This window comes from Sorex araneus, chromosome 6 (assembly GCF_027595985.1).
Source record: "Sorex araneus isolate mSorAra2 chromosome 6, mSorAra2.pri, whole genome shotgun sequence".
NCBI lineage: Eukaryota > Metazoa > Chordata > Mammalia > Eulipotyphla > Soricidae > Sorex > Sorex araneus.
Window position 1 is genome coordinate 59,005,394 of NC_073307.1, and position 24,090 is coordinate 59,029,483.

The 24,090-nt window shown below is 61.9% G+C and overlaps 1 protein-coding gene across 4 annotated transcripts in view; it reads left to right on the forward strand.

Annotated features, from left to right (window-relative positions):
• The window catches only part of NTRK3 (neurotrophic receptor tyrosine kinase 3), a 111,879-nt gene that overhangs the window by 16,671 nt on the left and 71,118 nt on the right, over positions 1–24,090 (forward strand). For all 4 annotated transcript variants that reach the window (XM_055142492.1, XM_004617593.2, XM_004617594.3 and 1 more), the window contains 5 exons: positions 1,615–1,689; positions 1,865–1,936; positions 16,708–16,776; positions 22,975–23,132; positions 23,945–24,087. In XM_055142492.1, the coding sequence (XP_054998467.1) occupies positions 1,615–1,689; positions 1,865–1,936; positions 16,708–16,776; positions 22,975–23,132; positions 23,945–24,087 (517 nt within the window). The remainder of the gene's footprint in view (positions 1–1,614; positions 1,690–1,864; positions 1,937–16,707; positions 16,777–22,974; positions 23,133–23,944; positions 24,088–24,090) is intronic.

Sequence of the window (24,090 nt, forward strand, 5' to 3'; positions counted from 1 at the left end):
AGGGTGTGCGGGCACCCAGGGGGGAGACGTCGGGGCAGATGGGAGCTGCTGGGGCATCACCACAGTGTCCCCGCCTGGGGAAGGGGCGGCCGGGCTTACTCACAGCCAGCGCTGCAGAGCACTGGGGGTCGCTGGGGCCCAGACGCCCCCAGGAGGCGCACCCTCGGGGGTGCAGCGCTGTGGCACCTTTGTTGGCTTTGCGGTGGGTGGACACAGGCAGTTATGTCCTTCGTTGTGGCCTTCTGTGTGGGAGACAGAGCAAGTCCTCATGGGGCCCACATGGCACTGTGAATGTGAACCTGGACCCGTAGGCCGCCCTGTCTACGGGAGGAGCTCGGAGACGGCCGTCGGAGCCCCGCACATGGGGAGGCCGGAGCACGGGGCCCACTGAGCTCTGGGTGCTTGTGTTGGCTGTGGCTGAGGGTCCTGGCACCCTACACTCTTCCAGGCTCATCTGGGGGGCTGCCAGCTGCTAGTTGGCTGGGCCTTGGGGCACCTCCCCTCCCCCGTCCTGCTTCAGAAGGCGCACTGCCTGCCCAGCTCGCCCACCAGGCCGGTGCCTGTCCCCCCGTGGATGCTGGGGGATGTTCTCTGGGCCCGGCTCTCACTGGAGGCCTGGGATTGTCAGGGATCAGGGGGCCATGCCCCTCCCCCTAATAAGCATCGTCCAAGGGCCCTGCGGCCGGGGTGCCGGGAAGGGCAGGGATGGGGGTGAGCGCTGCCTCTGGACAAAGCTGCTCTGATGTCCATGCGGCCACCAGCTCAGGCAGGCAGAGGTGGCACTGGCCGAGGCCCTGTGTCTGATGGGAGCAGCAGGGGCTGGGCCTTTCCGCTTGCTGCTTCTCGCTGGACCCAGGGACCTTGAGGCCTCGGTGGCCATGTCCCTCTTGCACGGTGCTGGTTGGATCAGAGCAGGTGGCTGGGGGAGGGCTGGACGCTGTCCAGTGCATGGTGTGAGGGCCACGCCCCCTGGCCACACCTGTGCGTCCTCCCCACGGACGAGGGGCTGTCCAGTCTCTGCATGACTACGGGCACCTGCAGGTTGGCAGGTGCAGAATTGCTGCCCGTGTTAGGGCCAGTCTCTGCTGAAATACTCCGGCTAACAGGATACGTAGCTTTGATTGATAAATGGGAGAAGACCCACCCGTTCACCAACAAATGAAGGCTGCGTGTGGGGGCGGGGAGGGGGGCGGAGGGACGAGGTGAGGGGGGTGCTCCAACCTCCCCATGACCCCCCGCACCCTCTCTCACTGCCTCGAGGCTCTGGTTCTGCCAAATGTGGCCGATCCCGGGTCAGGCACTGGAGGTCTCCCAAATGGGTTCGGGGCCCCCTGGGGGGGTCTCCAGAGCCTCTGCACCCTGTCAGACCCCTCCTCTGATGGCAGGAGCCGAGACCCCCCAGGCTCCAGGCACTGTAAGGGGAGACGGGAAAGTCTGGGCCGCAGAGACCATGTGGGGTGAGGCCTTTGCCGCGCCCACCCGGGCTGGGTCCACAGGGTCCCTCGAGCCCCGTGTTGAGCATCGCTGGGTTGGCACCGAAGAGAGGAGGGGACGGGGTTGGAAGGACGGGGTGGGGGGAGCGGGGCGCCTGCTGAGCCGGCCCTCCCCCCACAGACACATAGAGAACTGGCGCGGTCTGCAGACGCTCAACGCCGTGGACATGGAGCTCTACACGGGCCTGCAGAAGCTGTGAGTGTGGGGCGGTGGGGCGGGGGGTCCCACCAGCCTGATCCCGGCCTCTCCCAGGGTGGGCGGGGGGGCTCTGGCCGGGTGCGTGCTGACCCTCCTCTCCTCTCCTCTCCTCCCCTCCCCTCCCCTCCCCTCCCCTCCCCTCCCCTCCCCTCCCCTCCCCTCCTCTCCGCAGGACCATCAAGAACTCGGGGCTCCGCAGCATTCAGCCCAGAGCCTTCGCCAAGAACCCGCACCTGCGCTACATGTGAGTGGTCCAGGGGCCTCAACCCCACTCTCAAGCCTTGGGAGGGTGCGTGCGTGTGTGTGTGTGTGAGGTGTATGCTGTGTGTGGTGTGTGTATATGTATGTGTTATACATGCATGGTCTGTGTGTATGAAGTGGTGTGTGTATGTGTATGTGTGTTCGTGGCTCCCTTTGGGGGGGCAGTGGGGGCACTCGGCCTTGGTGGCAACCGTGAGCAGGCCAGGCTGAGACTTGGGCTCTGGGAGTGGGTGAGGTGAGCAGGGCGGGGTGGGGTGAGCGGGGCAGGGCGGGAGGAGAGATGGGGTGAGCTGGCGGGTCTGTCGATTTTCAGGGGCTCTCTGAGCCCCGGCTGGTCCCCACAGAGCATAGTGAGCCCCCGAACACTCGGCATCAGGCGGCCCCCTGCTTGGGGCGGAGCCTCCTCCATCTGCAGGGCTGACCACCTGCACTGCCCTGGCCCTGCAGCCCAGCCGGGGCCAGATGTTCCAGGGGCCAGATGTTCCAGGGGCCAGATGTTCCAGGGGCCAGATGTTCCAGGGGTCAGATGTTCCAGGGGTCAGATGTTCCAGGGGCCAGATGTTCCAGGGGCCAGATGTTCCAGGGGCCAGATGTTCCAGGGGTCAGATGTTCCAGGGGTCAGATGTTCCAGGGGCCAGATGTTCCAGGGGCCAGATGTTCCAGGGGCCAGATGTTCCAGGGGTCTGCTTTGTCGGTGACTGTATTTCCCTGTGAAACGGCACAGAGGGGGTACACCTGACCCCGTCTTTCAGACTCCCCCTGAGGGCCACGGAGGTCAGGGCTGGCGGAGGCTGTGCACAGGGGCGCATCCCCTCCTTGCCCTCTCTGGGGTCAGCTGGATGTATGTCCTTGAGGCCGTGGGGAGGGCCAGTGTGCAGGGTCAGCGAGAGGCCACGTGACTGCTCCCTTCCCAGTGTCCGCTGAGACCCAGAGGGGCAGGGGTCGTGCCTGGGGAGATGGTGTCCACATGGGACCTGTGCGCCCCTCCACTGGGGAGGGTCTGGGTCCCCCCAGCTGGCCCTGGCCTTGGGCTGCCTTTGCGCCTGGATGCCTAGAAGCTCTGCGAAGTCCCCATTGGACCCCCGTCCAACCTGGGGTTCCCAGCCCCCTCTGAACTCTGGGGCCGACAGGGCCTCCCGGCCTGAGGGGCAGGTGTCGGGTGCCACGTGAGGGTCTCAGCTCAGAAGAGGTGTGGATGGAAGGGGGTCTCGGAGGAGGCACGGCGGGTGCCCGGTGATGTCATGACGGGGGTCCAGTGCACGCGGTGCCATCACGACAGGGGTCGGGCATGCTCTGTGACACCACAGCGGGGTGTGCCCGCTGATGTCACGGCCGGGGTCCGGCACGCAGTGCGTCACGGAGGGTCCCGTTGGTGGAGACTGGCCCCCGCCACCCCCGCAGCGCGCTGCCACTTCCCGGCAGCTGCCCTGGGACGTGCCGCCCTGGCAGCCGGCGGGTTCCGCTGCTCGTGCTGCGGCGTCTATTTCTGGCCTCTAAATGCATTTACAAGTCTGCGGCGGCCGAGCCATCACGCCCGGCGCTTACTCCGGCACTAATTGCCGGGCCTGGCTTGGCGCCTTTTCCCTCCCCGCAGCCCTGCTTTCCCGGTGGGAAGCAGCAGCGAGAGCCGCTCTCCGGCCCTCTGCGCAAGGCCCCCGCGGGCTGGACGGAGGCCACGGCCGAGGCCCGCAGCCCCCGGCTGGGGATGCAGACCACCGCGCCGAGGCGGGGGCTTTGGCTTTCCCTGTCCAGCTGCGGGAGACGGAATTTTGGTCCTGACGCTCCTGCCAGGGCTTTTGTCTCTTGGGGCTGGGCGAGTCGTGACCTTCCCCAACCTTGAGGCTCTGGATCAAGCATCCGGGAGGACAGAGAGGCCCTGAGTGGCCTCTGTGAAGCCCATGCTGACCTTCCCGTGCAGGAGTGCCCAGAGGAGGCCCCCCTGCACCCGCCTTTCCTGCTGCTACTGCTGCTGACGTAATGCAGTCGGGGTTCCCCGCACACCAGTGGGTGCTGGCACACCTGGGCACCAGAGTGCTGGCACACCTGTAACACGTGGATGCTGGCACGCCTGGGCATGTGGGCATGCAGAGGGCTAGCCCCAGAGTCCCGGAGGTGATTCTTTTTTTTTTTTTTATTGCATCATCGTGAGATACAGTTACGAAGCTTTCATGTTTGCCTTTCGGTCATACACTGATCCAACACTCATCCCTTCACCAGTGCACATTTTCTACCATCAGAGTCCCCAATTTCCCCTCCCCCTCCCCGTCCCAACCCTTCCCCTGCCTGTGTGGCAGACAATTTCCACAATACTCTCTCCCTACTTTGATTACATTCAATATTTCGACACCTGGACTGGAGCGATAGCACAGCGGGTAGGGGGTTTGCCTTGCATGCTGTCGACTCTGGTTCGATTCCTCCGTCCCTCTCAGAGAGCCCGGCAAGTTATGGAGAGTATCCTGCCCCCGAGGCAGAGCATCACAGGTTACCCGTGGTGTATTCGATATGCCAAAAACAGTAACAACCAGTCTCACAATGGAGACGTTACTGGTGCCCGCTTGAGCAAATCGATGAATAATGGGACGACAGTGGGACAGTGCAATTTTGACACCAGTCTCACCATTATTATTTGGAATTTTCCCACCACCACTCAAACCTGCTGGAAAGGCAACGCTAGACAAATTATTTTGTATTGCTTGTTACTGGTGCCCACTCGAGCAAATCAATGAACAACGGGACGACAGTGCTACAGTGCTACAGTTATGAATAGCACAAGATGTTGTGTGGCCACTCTTGTGGCCACGTACTCCTAGAATTCTAAAATTTTAGATAATCAGGGTCTGGAGAGATCTCTGCAGCAAGCTGCTTGGCTCTGAGATTCTTTTGTGTGTTTCTGGGTCATGACTGTTAAGAAGCTTAAATAGTAGCCGGGCGGGGGCAGTTCATGGGCATCATCTCAGGATCCCATGGGGTCAGGGGCCAAGAGGGACCGGCTCATCCCCTATCCCGTGAGGCCTGGCGTTTGCCATTACTGCTCCTGCGTACCTGAGCTTCTCACGGGGTTCTGGAAGATGGTGGTCGCAGGGATTTCTAGGGGGCAGGAACTGGAGGTGATTGTTTGCTTGGTCTGTGCAGTGCAGCCAGCAGTGCTGGGGTCACGTGGTACTGGGGATGGAGCACGGGGCTTGCGCGTGTGACACCCACCGTCAGCCCATGGAGCTGTGTCTCTGTCCCGCGGGTTTTTATTCTGGGAAGCTCAGATGTGGGTCCTTGGGACGGCCGACTGAGTCCCGACAGGTGGGGCAGAGGTTCTCTCTGCCCCTTGGTCCTGCTCACGCCCTCTAGGCACCCGTCCTGTGTGATCCCCTCTCTTCCCTTTGGGGCTGGCTTCTCAGGTGGCCCACAGTCTGGGGGCCCCCAAAGTGGAACGTGGTGAGGTGGCCTGGGCACAGGGGTGCAGGCTGTCCTTGGGCACCCCCTTAGCCCACACTGGCCTGACCCATCCCGCGCGCTGGTGTATCAGAAGGCCTGGACTCGAGGGGGCTGCATGAACACAGGTAACCACCTGTGGGGGTCTCTTTTCTCCACCTCCCAGGCTGGTGGGCCCCCAACCACCGCCCGGAAGCAATAAAAGAACCTACACAGAGGCTTGGGATGCTGCAGGAGAGGGTGGGAGGTGGGACCCTCCCCACAGCCACCCCACACATGGCTCTGCACCCCGTTTCGAGCACAGCCAGGTCTCAGCCAAGACCTCTCTCTCCCTCCTTCTCTCCCTCTCTCTCCCTCTATCTCTTTCCCTCCATCTCTCTTTCCCTAGCTCTCCCTTTCTCCCTCTCCCCCTCCCTCTCTCCCCTCCCTCCCTCTCCCTCTATCTCTTTCCCTCCATCTCTCTCTCCCTCACTCTCCCTTTCTCCCTCTCCCCCTCCCTCTCTCCCCCTCCCTCCCTCTCCCTCTATCTCTTTCCCTTAATCTCTCTCTCCCTTTCTCCCCCTCTCTCCCTTTCTCTCTCCCTCTCTTTGCCTCTTTCTCGCTCTCTCTCCCCCTCTCTTCCTCTTTCTCTTTCTCCTGTCTCTGTCCGTCTGCTCTGTGTGTCTCTTTTCTCTCTTTCCTCTCTGTCTCTCTGTGTGTGTCTCTCTCTGATGGTCTTCCCTCGGGGGTTCTCTGCGGTGCCTCCTGGGGTGAGGTGGCGGCAGCTCCCTCCTCCCCGAGGGCCCGTTGAGAAGCCGCTCAGCCCGTCTCTCCCAGCCAGGTCAAATCCTGTAACGCCACTTGCATTAGAACCTGCATCTCTTTATTATGAGAGATTTCTTGGCATTAGCCTCTGGCCTGTTGAGTTCCAAGAATATGTAATGTAGGATTCCAGCAAGCCCAGCGCATTTGTTTCTCCCACCCGAGCGGCGGGCCTGGCGGAGGTGGCGGGAGGGGACGGGGAAGGTCCTGCCGGCTCCCGGAGCAAGGGTGGCCAGGGCTGCTGACTGCGGGCTGGCCTGGTAACCCGGCCTGTCACAGGGGCAGCCACACACTGCCTCCCAGCCCGAGGTCACGGCTCTGATGAGTCTGGGGCCCTGTGGGCTGATGGGCTGCAGGGAGCTCCCTGGGGGAGGCGGCTGTGGGTGGGGGCTGGGGGCTGGGGGATGTGCAGCCCCTTCTGTCGGGGGTGTGCCTGAGTGTCCCGAGGGGCCTGGCCCTGGGGTCTCGGGGTGGGGAGCTGGCATCAGGACCATATCCAGGAGCGTGCACAGGGGGTGGGGTGTGTGTGTGTGTGCGCATAAATGCACGCACACGTGTGCATGACTGCATGTGTGTGTATATGGACATGTGTTTTGTGTATGCGTGCATGTGTGTTTGTATGTGTGTGCACATGCCTATGTGTGCACGTGCCTGTGTGTACATATGTGTGCCTGTGTGTACCTGTATGTGCGCGTGTATGTATGTGCATTTGTGTGTATGTGTGCACATGTGTGCGTGTATATGACGTGTGTATACATGTATGTATGTGCATATATGTGTATGTGTATGTGTGTGCATGTATGTGTGCACGTGTATATGTGTGTGTGATAATGTTGAACCCAGGTGTCCCCAGTCTGTTGACTGTCAGCCTCACATGACCATAGTGCCCCCTCAACTTCCTGTCCCTGGTCTCTCTCCCCATGACCACAGACATGCTGGGTTGTGTCCTCTGCCCTGTGAGACACGCACATCGTGGGGCTGGGCAGTTCCTCCGGGCAGGGCTGTCCCTGCACCGGCCCTCGGGCAGGCGTGTGCCTCTCTGTGCCCCGCAGTGGCTTGTGCCCAGGCCCTGCCTCCCGGCTGGGGCTCCTCTTCTCAGGCCGCTGCTGCCTGTCACTCTCCTGGGGGCTGAACCCAGACACAGGACCCTGCCTTGGCCACCGGCCCTCGGCCCCGCCTGTCCTTTCAATTGTCCTTCCTCCTGTGCGCCTTCCCCGAAGGCTGCCTGGCTCGCCATTTGTCCACGTGTCCTGCCCCCATTTTTCTTGCTGAGGATGGGGGTGGAGAGCGGCGACCGGGGGCCGCTTCCAGACCCTCATTAATTCCGGCCCAGCCGCTGTCTCCGATCCCCTCTGATGGATGCGGCCCTCTCAGGGCTCCCCGGTTAACCCTACCAGGCCCGCCTCACTCCCCAGGGCCTCTGCCTGCCGCCTGGGGCTCCCCCAGGTGGGCTGGAGCACGGGGGCCCGGGGGATACCGGGCCGACCCATGCGCCTTGAGCCCCACCTGAGCATGTCAGGGCCACACCTGAAACCTCTTTGGCAAGGCTTGTCTCTCCCTCTGTGAGCGAGCCCTCGGGTTCTGGCATGTGGCATCCCTGAATCCTGTGTCTGTGCAATGTGTGTTCTTTTTTATTTTTTCTTTTTTGGGTCAAACCCGGCGATGCACAGGGGTTACTCCTGGCTCATGCACTCAGGAATTACTCCTGGCGGTGCTCGGGGGACCATATGGGATACTGGGAATTGAACCCCGGTTGGCTGTGTGCAAGGCAAATGCCCTACCCGCTGTGCTATTGCTCCAGCCCCGGTGCGATGCGTGTCTGAAGAATGAACGAGGGAGTGAGTGAATGAGGGAGTGAATGACTGAGTGCAGGAGGCAGAGTGGAGGCAGCAGTTGCTCATGGCTCTTCACCTGGGTGTCTTTCCTAGTGTGGGATGGTGGGCACCGTCAGACAGGGCTGCTCCACGTGCACTGTTTGCTGCCTCTTGCAGGCCCGGGTGCCCTTGGGGCAGCTCTGAGCAGCTGGAACTGGGTCTGTGGGGACACCCGGCTCTTGGGGTGAGGGTCCGACTGGAGCCAGTGGAGGTCCCTGCCTGTAGGTCAGCGTGACCGGCTGCCTTCCCACTGCTTCCTGCGTGCATGAGGCTGGTGCTGTCCCAGGGTCGCAGGAAACCTCGTCACTGATGTCTCTCTTCGGGCACCAAGGGCCACACCAAAGGGGACCGTGCTCTGCCCTGTGCACCTCCCTTGAGCTTGGCGGCACCCGGCGGAGGTGGGCTCAGATGGCCCTTTGGGGCCCGGTGTGTGCTCTGTATTTATTGTGTGGGAAAGAAAACAAATGAAGGCTTGTAATTAGGCAGTCGACCGTGTCCTTAAATAGGGCTTGGGTGGTCGGAACTCCATGGAGAATACCCATAGCTCCCCGCCCAGCCTCTCCCTGCCCCCTCCCGCCTTCCCCCAGGCCCTCTGGGACTCTCTCTTTGGCTCGGGCCTCTGTTTGCACCTGGAAGCCCTGACTAGGTGTCTGCAGCCGGCCCGCAGCGGGGGCCGGTGGGGCCATGCCCTGCGCTACTCGGGGGCTGTTCCTGGCAGGTGTCCCCGTGGCCGGTGGTGACGTGGGCCTGAAGAGGTAGGCAGAGTGCGAGGCAGGACATGGTCCAGACGGGGTGGAATGTCCAGTCTCGCTGGGAAGAGAAAAACAAGCTTTCTGGGACCGGAGATGTCAGTTGGCTGTCCGTGCCCAGCTGCCGGTGCCGGCCCAGCCGGCTGAGCTCACCGCACTCCAGTCAGGCCAGGGACTGATCGAGACAGGCCCTGGGCCTGGCAGCGGGGAGGGTGGAGGGGACTCTTGCACTCGCTCAGGCACATGCGGCCCCCGTTTGGCCTCTGACTCCCTCCTGGCCTCTCGGATGGAAAACCCTCGGGAACAAGCCATTTGGTTTGCCTCCCGGAAGAGTGCTCTGCAGGCCCAGACGCCAGTGCAGGGCCCGGAGCACTGTCCCAGGCCGCTGGCAGGGGCCCACCTTCCGACTCTCCCACGCGGATGTGGAGACCGCCCCTCCTCCCTGACCCCTTGCACTGCGCTCCAGAGGGGTTCAGCACCATGGCCAGCGCCGAGACAGCACCCCGGCCCCCTCCTGGGGCCCTGAGCTCTGAACAGCTCCCCTGAGGGGCCCCAGGCAAGCCACCCCCTTCTGCAGGTGGCATCTCGGCTGCAGCAGGCCGCCCCCAGGGGATCTTCCGGACGTGCCCACCGACAGGCGGCTCTGAGGAAGCCTCTTGGAAAGGCATGTTTGGCCTGGTGGTCTCGCGGCCCCCTGCCCTGGGCTTGGTGCTCACAGGGAGGGCATGTAGGCAAACCCCTTGCCTCTGCTCCTTCAGCCCCGCCCCCCATGCCATCCAGGGACCCTCTGGGGTGAGAGTCCAAACTTACTAGGCCCTACTGCCCGTCTCAAAAAACAGTCCCCCAGACCCCCTTTCAAAAGCGAACAGGGGCCCAAGGGACAGGACGGTGGGGAGGGCGCTTGACTTGCACGCAGCCGACCTGTGTTCAATCCACGACACCTGGCACGGAGCATCACCGGGAGCGATCCTGAGTGCTGAGCCGGGAATGAGCCCTGCGTGCTACCGGGTGTGGCCCGCCAGCTGCCGGAGGAGACAGCAGGGCTGGGACGTGGAGCTGAGCACTTGTTTACTGCCACCCCCTGTCGCCCGCCTCGAGCGGGAAGGCGGCGTTTTTTACAGGAATGACGTCCTGTTCCCCAGGCTCCGTCATCCATCAGACACCCCGGGCTCCCACGCCACCAGGCCTTGCTCTTGTCACTGCGGAGAGATGGGGATGTGGCTGCCGGCGACTCAGCAGAGACCCCGGGGCAGGCAGGCGGGACTCCGGGGTGCGTGTGCCACGGACCCGCTGTCTGGGGTGTTTGCCAGGAATCCCAGACACAGCCAGAGCCCCAGGAAAGACTGTCCAGGGCCCAGGGCTCAGCCCAGACCCACCCCTGTACCCCTTGGCTGGGCGCTAGGGCTGGAACCACGGGGACAGGGGTGGGCTTCCATCCGCTCTGACAGCTGTCACCTGGGCCCGCTCCAGTCGCCTCTGGGCCCCGTGGGTGGGCTCCTCCTTGCCCTGGGAGAAGTGCCGTTTTCCCCGGGCCGCCCTGGGCACCGGAAGGAGAGCCGTGTGCACGTGGAGGAGCTCTGGGGTGCTCACTGGGTGAGCGGCTGCAGGTGGGCGAGGTGGCTGGGGAAGGGGGAGCAATGGGGGAGGGGACAGGAAGTCGGATGGGGGCTGGACCCCTCTTCCATCGGTCCCATCTGCCTCCCCATCCGAGCTTTTGGACAGGACATGAAAGCGCGCCTCGTTATTTTCCTTGGACGGGCTCGCTATCCTGATGATATTAATTATTCTTAAAGGTCAACAGCGCTTTTTCGAATCCCCTTCTGTTCTATCATGTAATCAGCTAATTAATCGGAAACCATTCAGTTTAGCAGCGCCGTGACTCGGGGGGCTGATCCTGGAGGCTCCTCCCAGACTTGGGTGCTCCCCAGGGCAGGAACTCAGGGTGGCCCACTTTCTTCCCCCTGCACCGGCCCTCTGTCCCCCTGCACCAGCCCTCAGTCCCTGTGCACCCGCACTCTGCCCCCCCCTGCACCCGCCCTCTGCCCCCCCTGCACCTGCCCTCCATCCACACAGCACCTGCCATCCACCTGCCTGCACCCACCCTCTGTCCCCTGCACCCACCCTCAGTCCCCATGCACCCTCCCTCCACCTTCCCCTGTACCTGCCCTCTGCCACCCCTGCACCCGCCTTCCACCCCCTGCACTTACCCTCCACCCCCTGCACCCACCCCCAGTCCCCATGTACCCTCCCTCCACCTTCCCCTGTACCTGCCCTCTGCCACCCCTGCACCCGCCTTCCACCCCCCTGCACCTACCCTCCACCCCCTGTACCCACCCTCTGCCCCCCTGCACCCGCCCTCCATCCTCCTACACCTGCCTTGTTGCACTCCCATATCTGCCCTCCGCGCCCCTGCACCTGCCCTTTGTCCCCTTGCACCCGCCCTCTGCTCCCCCTGTACCTGCCCCCTGCATGTTATCCTCCATCCACCCTGCCCTCTGTACTCCTGCATCCCGCCATCCCTCATCTTCCCTCCTGGGAGAGCCCCCTGTGTTTTTAGTTTGGGGGTGCAGCCGCTGCTCTTGGTGGGTCTCTCCTACAAGCACTGTCCCCTCCGGAGCCCCCAATGCAGGCCCTGGGGGTGTCCGGCTGTTGGATGCTTTCCTCCACCCCATCCCACACGTTTATAGGTTCACGAACATGCACGTATACAGGTGCATATGTGTGCACTATGTTATATGGGAATATCTGTACACGCAGGTGTGGGTGTGAACATGCAGTCACGTATGCACTGCCATGTGAGCTGTGTGCGTGAACATGTGTGCATGTGTGTGTATGTGGTGGTCCTGCAGTGGAGTGTCTGGTCCAGGGTGGGCCTGGCTTTGATCTAGAGTCTCATCCCATGGCTGGGTCCCACCACACAAACCCTTGACCCTGAGGGAGGGAGTGAAGAGGGACAGTGCCGGGTCTCTGGTGAGCATCAGGGGACCACGGCAGCGCTCCCCTCCAGTCCCACTCAACAGGGCCATTCCCAGCCTCGAGGGAGGCCGGTCCTGGGGAGCCAGGCCGGGAAGAACCTTCCGGAATGCCGTGTCCATTGTGGGGCTGTGCCCGGCTGAGCGGGGAGAGGAGGCATGTATAGGAACAGCCCCGAGCAGGAGGGGGTGCAGAGGGGGTACGAGAGTCCAGGTGCCGTCAGGGATGTGGCTGCAGAATGAGAGCAGACAAAGGAGGTGACGGGGGAGGGGTGTGGCAGCGGGTGGGAGCCTGTGTGCTGTGGGTGGGCCTCAGGGTGGTGAGAAGGCCTGTGCAGCCTGTGCAGGCCCTGAGGGGTCAGAGGAGCCCCCGAGCCGTGAGACGTGGGCCTGCAGCCGGGGCCTTTCCCATGGCAGGTGGCCAGGTGCCCACACTTGGGGGCCCAGGTCACGGTGCCCCTGCCCAGCCAGAACCTGGGGACCCCGCGAGCTCCCATGGGTGATATGTCTGGGCTCAGGCCCCCAGGAGCATGTGGCTGGGGTCCTCGGAGGTGTGCCCTGGGAAGCCCCGGGCCAGCCCCCCTGGCCCTGCTGGAGAAGCCACCCCCAGGCTCCCAGCCCAGGGCCGGGCACCAGCACTTGAGATTTGATTACAGAGAGCGTTTTGGCTTCATTAAAGTTCATTTAATGAGCCATCCAGGGTAATTGAGCTGAATAAGAATGGCCCGCTGGCTGGTGCCCCACCCCCTGGACAGCCACTTAATCGAGGGGAAGAGCAAATACATCAGTGATGTAGACAGAGATGGCTCGGCCGGGGGGGGGGGGCGGGGGGCGGTGGAGCATGCCGGTTCCAGTCTTTCCTCCTGCGGGCCTGGGGTCCTCTGAGCCCGGGGTCACCTGGTCCGGGTGGGCTGTGGGATCAGTTCCTGATATTGTTGCAGAGGCGACCCCAGGGTGGTGGGCTAAACCAGCTTCCTCACGTCCCACAAACCCGTAGGGCTGGGAATCCCCGCTCTGGATCTTACCCGCTCTCTCTCCCTCTCTCTCTCCCACTCTCTCTCTCTCTCTCACTCTCTCCCACTTGCTCCCTCTCTCTCCCACTCTCTCCCACTTGCTCCCCCTCTCTCTCTTTCTCCCACTCTCTCCCTCTCTCCCACTCTTTCCCACTCTCTCCCTCTCTCCCACTTTCTCCCACTCTCTCCCACTCGCTCCCTCTCTCTCTCTCTCTCTCCCTCTCTCCCCCTCTCTCTCTCCCACTCTCTCCCACTCTCCCACTCTCTCCCACTCTCCCACTCTCTCCTGCTCTCTCCCTCTCTCCTGCTCTCTCCCGCTCTCTCCCACTCTCCCCTGCTCTCTCCCATGCTGGGTCCTCAGTGGGGAGCAGTGCCCTGGCCTGGGTGGTCAAGTTCAGAGCCCGGTTCCCTCAGGGTGATGCGCTGCTCTCCAGGGGAGCAGCTGGGTGTCCCCGGCCTTGACTGTTGCCACATCTGCCTTTCCAAGTCCATCCAACCTGAGTCCTGGCCTGGAGACGGGAAGCGCCCCAACCCCCATCCGCCCCTCGTGTTTCTAGGAAGTTGGTTCCAGGGTGCAGACAGGGCCAGGCAGTCAGGACCCAGAGGTTTTGGGGGACAGTCCCGTAGCCTAGTTGGCCATCAGGGGCCTCGGGAGGACGAGGGCCCGGGATGTGCATCCCTCACTTGAGCCACTGATACTGAAATAGCCTCTTGGCTCCGCCCTCGAGCTGAAGCCGAGGGTCCAGGGGGAGAGCCGGGCCCGTCTTGGCCTGGGCTCGGCATGCCCGAGTCTGCTGGCGCTTCGGCCTCCACCTGGCGAGAACCTCAGATGCGCTTGACGGCCAGGTTAAGCCTGGCACTCTGGATGAGAGGTCCCGGTCGCTCTGGATGACATGCAGGGTCCCCAGTCCCCAGTGGCTACAGGGGGGTGCTGTCTGGCCTCCCTCCCTGCCCCTGCCCTGCGCCCTCGTGGGGCGGGACCCCTCTCAGCACCCGGTCCCCTCCACCCCCGGGCTGCTCCTTCCTGCCCCTGGCCTGAGTCTGTGCCAGGGAGCCCGGGAGCTGTAGCTGTGCCCCACCGCTTCCCTGGGGGTCCCCCTGGGAATGAGATTGGGACTGGGACATGCAGACACTGCCCGAGGTGGGGCACCATCAGCAGAAGGGGGCTGACCCGAGCGGCAGGAAGTGGCTCCAGTTCCCCGGTGTCGAGAGCTGTAGGCTGTGTGGACAGAAGCCCTGAGTTTGGCAGCAAATCAGTTGGGCGAACTATGGCTGGGTCTCAGTGGGGGAGGGGCTGAGACCACATACCCTGGGGGGGGCAGGATCCCCCACCCCCACCCCAGGAACCTCCAGCCCCCTCTCCCGGGTCTAATAAGGGATAATGCCTTTTCTCCTCCTTTATTTGCCCGGGGTGCCTGTTATTTTCTTTCTTTTAGAATCCAATTTTCTCCTGACATTTCTACCTAATGTAGCAAAGCTTCGTCTCTGAAGAAGGGCAAAGCGGGCCTCCCTGTGGGAATCCCCGGGGCGCACCGGGAGATGGCGGAGCTGCCCGGTTCTGGGGGGGGCATTTTCCCAGGGCCTGGGGTGCTGGCTTGCAGGGCAGTGGGTGTGTGTGTGGGGGGGGCGGATGAGCACTCTGCAGCTTCTCTAGGAAAAGTGAGCCCCAACAGAGGAGCTGGGAGTCGGGGGTGGAGACGGTCCCATGGGGCCCCCAGGGGTCTCTGCTCTGAGAGGCTGGAGCTGGAGGGGCGCAGGAGAAAGGGTGCCGGTGGGCGAGGGGGTTGGAGTGGGGGGCGTTGGGGCTGGTGCTGTCCTGGGCAGGCCTGTGGGGGCTAGGGTTTGAGCTGGTGAGTGGGGCAGTGAATTGGGGTCCCCTCCCCGAGGCCCGATGGCTGCAGCAGGGTTGGGGGTCCCCACCCCAAGCCTGTTCTGTATCTGCATCTGCTTCTCTGAGGAGACCCCCCTGCCCCCCCCCCCAGCTCCTTCATGAGCCCCAGCCCCTTGCAGCTCCTCTACAAGCATCCTGCGGTCCCCCGCCCACCGCCCAGCTGTCTCTGTCTGCCATCTTCTCCCCCGGCCCCTGCGCGCTCCCTCCCTTCTCTCCCCGAGTCCACCCTGGCCACCTGCCTGAGGATGCCGCGGCCCCATGGCCTCCCGTCAGCTCAGGCCTGCAGCCCGGGCGTCCTGCAGTGAGAACTGTGCTCGCACGCGGCCCCGTTCTCCTGCAGCCGTCCAGTGCCATCCTGGCCTTCCTCGGAAGGAAACCCAGAGCCAGAGGCCGCTGGCCCAGCCCCTCTTCCCTTCGCCGTTGCGCAGCGCTCCTGTCTGCCTCCCGCCCCGCTCCCCCCTGCTCCCTGGCTTCTTCCCACCTGCCCGTCCCCACCAGCAGGGGCTTCTCCAAGCCTTAGTAGAGTGAGGCCGGCTGTCCCCCACCTCCCAGGACAGCTGGTCAGGGCGGCCAGCGCTGCCCCAGTCTGGTGTGCCTGCAGACGCCAGGGCGTCCCGGATGCGGGTTAGCGGCCCACTCGTGTCTGTGGGCGAGTAGCTGCTCCCCGGCTTCTCCTCGCTGCCCGCACACATCACAGCGAGGCCGAGGCCGCTAAGCAGGAGCCGTGGGCGCGGTGCTTCTTGGATCCGCAGAGGGATGGCTGCTCCTTCCCCGTTCATTCCTCCTAATGAGGACAATTAAATTGTCATTAGGGCCAATGGAGTTGTGAACCCCAGTGGCGGCCTGGGTGGGAGTGCCTGCTGGGGCCGGGGGGCACCGAGGAGTGTTAGGGAAGCGGGGAGGTGGCCACGGGGCTTTGAGGCACGGAGACTTGGAGATCTACCTTCAGCCGAGTAGGGGGGTCGGCTGAAAGGTCGTGAGGAGGGTGTATTTCACAGTGGGGTGTGTGTGTGTGTGTGTGTGTGTGTGTGTGTGTGTGTGTGTGTGTGTGTGTGTGAGAGAGAGAGAGAGAGAGAGAGAGAGAGAGAGAGAGAGAAAGAACGGGGTCTGCTGAAAGGTCGTGAGGAGGGTGTATTTCACACTGGGGTGTGTGTGTGTGTGTGTGTGTGTGTGGTGTGTGTGTTTGTGTGTGAGAGAGAGAGAGAGAGAGAGAGAAAGAACGGGGTCTGCTGAAAGGTCGTGAGGAGGGTGTATTTCACACTGGGGTGTGTGTGTGTGTGTGTGTGCGTGTGTGCGCGTGGGGTCACACTGGGGAGCACTACTCTGGGGTCACTTCAGGCAGTGTTTGGGGTGTCCTGTGGTGGCGGGCATTGAACCTGAGGTTCCTGCAGCGGAAGCCAGTGCTTCAGCCCTTGAGGCCTCTCCTGCTCTGTGTTTACTATCTGCTCTGCAGGAAAGAAAAAGAAAGAGAGAAAATACAGGAGCAGAAGGAAAACGCGAGTGGGAGAGGCGTGGGGGGCGCTAAGGGTCTGGGCTGGTGTGCTGCAGACTCAGCAAGGCTTGGGGCTCTGATAAAGGCCACTGCTTTGGGGGCCATCCCCGCAGTGCTCAGGGCTGACTCCTGGCTCTGTGCTCGGGGATGGATCCCGGGTCAGCGGTGTGCAAGGCAATCACCTTCCCTGCTGCACTATCACCCTGGCCCCCAAATATGGTTTTCTGGGCCGGTTGTTTACGTGTGCATAATCTTTGTAAGGAGGGATTCCTGTTGACTCACGACCCTGATAGCTCTGCAAAGCCCTCCGTCAGCTCTGAAAATGCTTCCCAAACCGTGTCAAGACAGGAAATGTGAGGATGGCCGAGGAGGAAAGTGTTTTTGCTTTTCCCTGTGACTCCTGGCCCCTCCCAACGTCCCATGTCGCCCCCCAGACCCCAGCACAGTTTGCTGTCCACATCCAGGTGTCTGGCCTGAGCCCCTGGGAGCCCCCTGGGCTGGGCCTACCCTTTAACCTTTTCTTGTCCGTCTTGCAGCAACCTCTCCAGTAACCGCCTCACCACCCTGTCGTGGCAGCTCTTCCAGACGCTGAGTCTCCGGGAGCTGTAAGTGGGGGCCCGAGGACCGTCCTCGGGGTGGGCGCGGGGAGGCTGGGAGAGGCAGGGAAGCCCCAGGGAGACTGATCCATGTGGGTGTTTCTGGGCGTGGCTCACTTCAGGGATGGGACATTTGTCCCTCAGCAGCACCAGCTTCTGTCATCTGCTGGTAAGAGAGTCAATGTTTGTATCAACAGTTGAGCGTCACCCATGGCTTTGTCAATAAACGGTGGGTTTTGTTGACCTCTACGGCAAGTGGCCCTGGAGAAGGGTGAGACTGTAGCTCCCGTACAAAGGCTTCGCTGTGTGTGTGTGTGTGTGTGTGTGTGTGTGTGTGTGCGCACAGCCCAGAGGCTGGCAAGGTGCAGCTGAGACCAACTTGATGGGGACTGACAGGAGCAGCGCTCAGTCTTGGGGCCCAGACTGCTGGCTTACTCCTGTCACTGCTTGTAGCCCTGGGCAGCCTCTCTGCCATGGGGCTTGGCAGCTGGCAGGACAGGGGCAGGAGAAGCCATATTTTTGTGCTGCGTATGGACTGCCCAATTTCCCCACAGTCCTAGACTAATCAGACTTGCCCACTCCAGCCCACTCACAAGCCACGCCTACACTATAAAACGCCCACCAAGACAGCCACACTATAGACCAGCCACCAGAGAGCCATGCCTACACTGTAAGCCATGGCCATTAAAATAATCTCTCCTGGGCTGGAGCCATAGTACAGCAGGGAGGGTGTTTGCCTTGCACACCGCCAACCCGGGTTTGATCCTCCGCATCCAATATGGTCACCTGAGCACTGCCAGGAGTAATTTCTGAGTGCAGCGCCAGGAGTAATCCCTGAGCATCGCCAGTGTGACCCCACCCCCCAAAATGCCCCCAAACCCATCCCTCACCTGTGCTACAAACCATGCCCACCAGACAGCTACACCACAGACCACCAGGTATGTGTACAATGCAAGCCACACCCACCAGATGCCACGCCCATACTCTAAACCATGCCCACGCAGTCAAACCACGCCTACACTATCAACTACGCCCACAAGGCTGCTAGACTGTAAGCCACACCCTCCATAGCCACGCTCACGCCACAAGCCACGCCTACAAACCACGCCCACCAGACAGCTACACTGTAGACCAAGCCAATCATATAGCCACGCCTATATATTAAAACCACGCCCTCACAAATCACACCACCAGGCAGCTACACTGCAGACCACTCCCACCCAGGCGGCCACGCCCTCCCAGGCAGCCACGCCCGTCCAGGCAGCGTCACTTTGCAGGATCGCTGATTGGATGCAGGAGAATTTGCCGCGCCCTCCCCCCCCAAGAGAGGAAATAACCCGTGGGGATGTGTGTCCAAAGGACAGGCTTATTAAATTGAGCCAGTGGAGGAGTAAATTGGAAAGCAGTTGCTGCCTGGAGGAAGGGAGGGACCTGGGGCACAGTCCAGCAAACCCCTTTACTCAGTAACCAGTTTCTTCTCATTCCCTGAGCACTGGCTTCTTCCTCCTCTCCATCCAGAGGCAAAGGCTGTGGGCTCCTGTCAGTGCCTGGAGGAGCTGCCTCTGATCCTTCGTGACCCAGCTGGTCTGGACAGAGCCACTGTGGGTGCTGTCCTGTCCTCAGTGGGGGCCCTGACAGGTCGCCCCCCGCTCCCACACTTGTCTGCACCCCTTTTGGAGCCCCTACTTGGTGACAGGCAGTCTGGGAAGGCATAGCCACTGTGGTTTGTCATTTGCACCCCCGTGGGGCCCATGGGCAGGCTTGGCTGCTCCTCGGGACGTAGGCACTTGGGGAAGTCGCATGTCTGGGTGGGAGCGAGGGGTGGTCGTGCGCAGAAGGGCTTGCCACTGCACCCAGTCTGTCCCTGCTGTCCTGTGTGTGCCTGTGTGTGTGTGTGTGCATGTGCGTGTGAGCGTGTGTGCGTGTGTCTCTCCCGTGCCAGGATCTGTTCCATGAGACGTTCGGGAAAGGGCTGGTGAGCGCTTCCTCCTTCAGGGACCCTGGAACTCATGTTGAGGGGCCTTTCCCTCCGGGAGTTGTAGCAGGATTGGGGGCGTTTCCTGGAGCCGCAGCCCTCCTGCTCCCTCCTCCGGAGACTGGCCCCAGGCTTGCTCGGGGACACAGGGTGTGCAGTGGCTGTGCCTGGACCGAGCATCCTTACTCCTTAGGTGCTGGGGGATGTGGTGTCAGCGATGCGTGGCCTGGTCCAGGAGAACGCCAGCTCTCTCTGGGACACCCTGTGGCCCCCGATGTCTCCTTGGCGGGTGGGGTGGTGTCCCGAGGCTGTGGGGAGCATGTCTGGGTGGGAGCGAGGGGTGGTCGTGCCTTCCCGACCTTCGGGCGGAAACCGTGGTGCTGGGGAACGAAGCTGCCGTTTCCCTGGGAGGGGTCTGGGTTTTCTTTTTTCTCTCTCTCTGTTTTTGGGGACTTTTGAGGATGCGTCGACTGTTGCCAGTGGAAAATTTATCTTTTGGCCAGAGGAGCCGCGAGCTGGCTCTGTGCTGAGGCTCTGATTAAAATCCAAACAAGCCAGTTCCTGGCACATGGCAGAAGGGGCGCGTTCCTGCCCAGCTTCCTGATGCCTGAGCCGGCCACCATCTGCCATGCGACAGCGAGGCTGCCAGAGTCCGCCCTGTGGGGCCCCGGGGGCCAGCCATGGGCAGGGGCCGCCATGTCCGAAGAGAAGGAATCTTGGCCCCGGAGGCGAGCGTGGCGAGAGGGACACGGCCAAGTGCTTCGGAGGCCAGGGGCTCACCAGGGCACAGACATGGTGACGTCCACTTGGGCCACTGTCCGTGGGGACAGTGGGGGCCGGGAGGGCATGAGGGTGTGTCTGTCCCAGCAGGCCCTTGTGCCGTTGGGGGCAGGGACTCCATTAGAGGTTGTGCATGCTCTGCTTTTCCACTAGAAGAGCTGGGGCCAGAGTGATAGGACAGCAGGGAGGGTGTTTGCCTGGCACACAGCTGGCCTGGGTTCGATCTCCAGCATCCCATATGGTCCCCTGAGCTGGCAGGAGTGATTCCTGAGTGTGGAGCCAGGAGTAAGCCCTGAGCATCTCTGGGTGTGGCCCCAAAGCAAACCCAAACCCCTTTAGCAGGGAGGAGGAGGGAGCCAGCCCAACTGATGGACGGGGAGGGCAGGAATCAGCACCCCGACATGACGTGGGTCCTGGGGTCCTGGGGGCTCTCTTAGGGTTCTGAGCACCCTCCCCACTTTCCCCAGCTGCTCTTGCCAGAGATGGGTGAAGGCCCCAACCCCCATGCTGGTGCCTCCTTCCAGAAGCTTCTTTCTAGATGGGGACGCTCTGAGTGGAGTCCTGGGAAAGACAAAACCTCTAACAAATCAGCATGCTGGGACCATCGCGGGGTGCCCGCCTCGCTCTGGATTTAACTCTCCACTGACTTTTGTGCTTTATTTTCTTTTCTGTTGGTTTGAGCCTCCCCTCCCTCCCCTGCAGCTGAGCTCGTGGTGGGGGCATGGCCCGTTTCACCTACTTCTGTGAGCTCAAGGGGGTGGTCGCGGCTGGGAGTTGGTGTCCCTGACTTTCGGGCTCCATGGCCCAGCCTTGCCGCTGGGGAGCTGGTGCGGTGCCAGGAGTGCGACTCGGAGACTCGGGCGTCTGGGGGGTGTGCTTGCACGTCTTCCCTTTTATCAAGGAGGGCAGAATGGTGCACCCTGAAATCCAGGCAGGAGTCAGAGGGCTGCCTGAGAGGCGAGGAGCGGGTGAGAAGGAAGAGAGATTCTGAAGTCTACGATCTGGGAGGGGGGCAGGCGACAAGCCCTGCACATGGAACCTTCCAGAAACACCTGGAGGACTCCATGTGCGCAGACCTGCAGGGGGCAGATGGGCTGGTGTGAGCCCCGAGGTGCCGGGGGCTGGCGGGCTGTGGTTGACATCCCGCACCCCGGGAAGCTGCTCTCACATCGTGCTGGGGTGCTGATTCCTGGCTTCTCCATCACCCCCTCCTCACTCCTGGAGCCCTGTGGACCCTCACAGGAAACTGGGGCACCCTTGGCTCCTGGCCTCCAAGGCTGAAACAACCTTTGCAGGCTCAAACCCATCCCCAGAGGGTCACCCTAGGGGCTGCAGAGCACATTCGGGGGTCCAGGGCCCTCCAGGGGCTCCCCGGCTCCCTGGCCTTCCTGCCCATTCTGGCGGGGCTCAGCTCGCGGCTGCCTGGCCTCAGGCCTCTCAGTTCTGTCCACGACCCATTGGGTCAGGAAGGGGCAGAGCAGGGAACAGCTCAGCTCTGCTGACGCCACAGCCTTGCCCAGCCTGGTGCACCCTGTTCTGTCCTGTCCTGGGGTCACAGCTGGACTCTGACCGACAGCCCCCGGAAGACAGGACGCGCTTTGATGGTCCCCATGCCAGCCGCGCTCACAGGGACCCGGGGACTCAGTCAGCTGCCAGCTGACGCCAGGGACTCCTCACTGAGAGTGAGCCACCTGCTTCCCTGCCTCCCTCCTCTCTCCCTCCTTCCTTCCTTCCTTCCCTCCTTCCTTCCCTCCCTTCTCTCTCCCTCTTTCCCTTCTTCCTTCCCTTCTTTCTTCCTCCTTCCTTCCTTTCTTTCTTCCCTCCCTCTCCTTCCTTCCTTCCTTCCTTTCTTTCTTCCCTCCCTCTCCTTCCTTCCTTCCTTCCTTCCTTCCTTCCTTCCTTCCTTCCTTCCTTCCTTCCTTCCTTCCTTCCTTCCTTCCCTCCCTTCTCTCTCCCTCCTTCCCTCCTTCCTTCCTTCCCTCCTTTCTTCCCCTTCCTTCCTTCCTTCCTTCCTTCCTTCCTTCCTTCCTTCCTTCCTTCCTTCCTTCCTTCCTTCCTTCCTTCCTTCCTCCCTTCCCTCCCTTCTCTCTCCCTCCTTCCCTCCTTCCTTCCTTCCCTCCTTTCTTCCCCTTCCTTCCTTCCTTCCTTCCTTCCTTCCTTCCTTCCTTCCTTCCTTCCTTCCTTCCTTCCTTCCTTCCTCCCTTCCCTCCCTTCTCTCTCCCTCCTTCCCTCCTTCCTTCCTTCCCTCCTTTCTTCCCCTTCCTTCCTTTCTTCCCCTTCCTTCCTTCCTTCCTTCCTTCCTTCCTTCCTTCCTTCCTTCCTTCCTTCCTTCCTTCCTTCCTTCCTTCCTCCCTTCCTCCCTCCCTCCCTCCCTCCCTCCCTCCCTCCCTTCCTTTTTTCCTTCCTTCCTTCCTTCCTTCCTTCCTTCCTTCCTTCCTTCCTTCCTTCCTTCCTTCCTTCCTTCCTCCCTTCCTTCCCTCCCTTCTCTCTCCCTCCTTCCCTCCTTCTTTCCTTCCCTCCTTTCTTCCCCTTCCTTCCTTCCTTCCTTCCTTCCTTCCTTCCTTCCTTCCTTCCTTCCTTCCTTCCTTCCTTCCTTCCTACCTTCCTTCCTTCCTTCCTTCCCTCCCTCCTTCCCTCCTTTCCTCTGTCCTTCTCTCCTTCCTTCTTTCCTTCCTTCCTTCCTTCCTTCCTTCCTTCCTTCCTTCCTTCCTTCCTTCCTTCCTTCCTTCCTTCCTTCCTTCCCTCCTCTCCTTTCCTCCCCTCTCTTCCCCCCTCCTTTCCTCCTTCCCTCCATGCACCCAGCCATCATTCTCCCTTATCCTCACTCACCCACACTCCCGTCCATCCTTGCTTCCTTCCTCTCTTCTCTCTCTTATCCCATGTCGGGCTCTGCTGTTGCGTGTTCTTTAAGACACAGTCATGCAGCAGACAGGCAGAGTACCCAAGTGTTGTCTGCGGAGACGGTTCACTCAGATGGTGGTCACAGGACTGTATGGCCACAATACTAGGAAGAGCGGCGGGCAGGGGTCAGGCAGGGCTGTGGCTTTGGAGAGGGATATGATGCAGGGAGGGGCCAGCCGAGCAGATGGACTGTGCAAAGGCCCCGGGGCTGAGAGAGCTGGACAGCTAGCAGAGTGGCATGTGGAGGAGGCAAGAAGGACATTGGGGGGTGGGGGGGAGGAGGAGGTGAGAGATGCTTCTGAACTGCGCGGGCTGGACTTGGATCTCGGGGAGTTGGGACTATCCAGAAGGAGGTCAGTGGTTCGAGCTCCTTTTCCTTCCTTGTTTCCGAGTCTTCGAGGAGATATTCGAATCCTGTCTTTAATTGTGTTGAGTGGATTCTTGGAGACCCCTGTGCTCCATTCTGAGGCCCTGGGGACCCAGCGTCTCCCCGATTCCCGCAGAGCGGCGGGCCCTGGGCTTAGGCGCCCCTGCTTGCCTCTCACCCGCAGGCGGCTGGAGCAGAACTTCTTCAACTGCAGCTGCGGCATCCGCTGGCTGCAGCTGTGGCAGGAGCAGGGCGAGGCCCGGCTGGGCGGCCAGAAGCTCTACTGCATCGGCGGGGACGGCGTACAGCTGCCGCTGTTCCGCATGAATGTCAGCCAGTGTGGTGAGTGCGGGCAGGGGGGGCCTGCATGCGTGTCTGTGCATACGTGTGCCTGCATGTGCATACGTGTGCCGTGGATGTGCCTGTGTGTATGCCTGTGTATGCTAGGTGTGTGCCTGTGTGCCTGCACGTGAGTGTCTGTGTGTATGCCTGCGTGTGCTGTGTGTGCATGTGTGTGCCTTCCTCGGTGTGTGCATATGTGCATGTGTGTGCCTGTGTGCATGTGAGTGTATGTGCTTGTGTGTTCTTATGTATATCTGTGTGCATGTGTGCCTGTGTATATGTGCCTCTCTGTGCTCACGTGTGTGCATATATGTGCCTGTGTGTGCATGCGTGTGTGTGCGTGTGTGTGTGCCTGCAGACTCACCAGCTCCTCCGCCTCTCCCGTTGCCCTCCCGGGTCAGTGCTGAGGTAGTTGCGGGTAGCAGTGCCTTGTTGGGGCTCTCCTTTCTCCTGGTGCCCTTGTCAGCCGGAGGGGTGAGGACTGGGGGTGCTGGCGGTAGCGTCCCAGGTGCTTGTAGAAAAACAAGTTCCTGGGTCTGTCCCTGGAACCCCGCTGGTGTGTCCTCAAAAACAACACAAACAGCTGGGGAGATGGGTTCCCCAGATGTGCGCCCAGCGGGTCCCTGGGAACCAGCCCCCTGCGCTGCGGGCCCCCGTTGCAGCTTCATTGTCCGGGAGCTGTTTCCTGGGCTGCCGTGCAGCCGCCCAGAGCCTGGGGCACCGGCTGAGTTGGGGGTGAGCCCCTGGGCCCAGCCCACCCCTGTGCCTAGTCGGGTGCTTGCTGTGTCCTCAGCCCCTCTCTGCACCCCCAGATCTCCCCGAGATCAGCGTGAGTCATGTGAACCTCACCGTGCGGGAGGGGGACAGCGCGGTCATCACGTGCAACGGCTCAGGCTCGCCCCTGCCCGATGTGGACTGGATGGTCGGCGGACTGCAGTCCATCAACACACACCAGGTG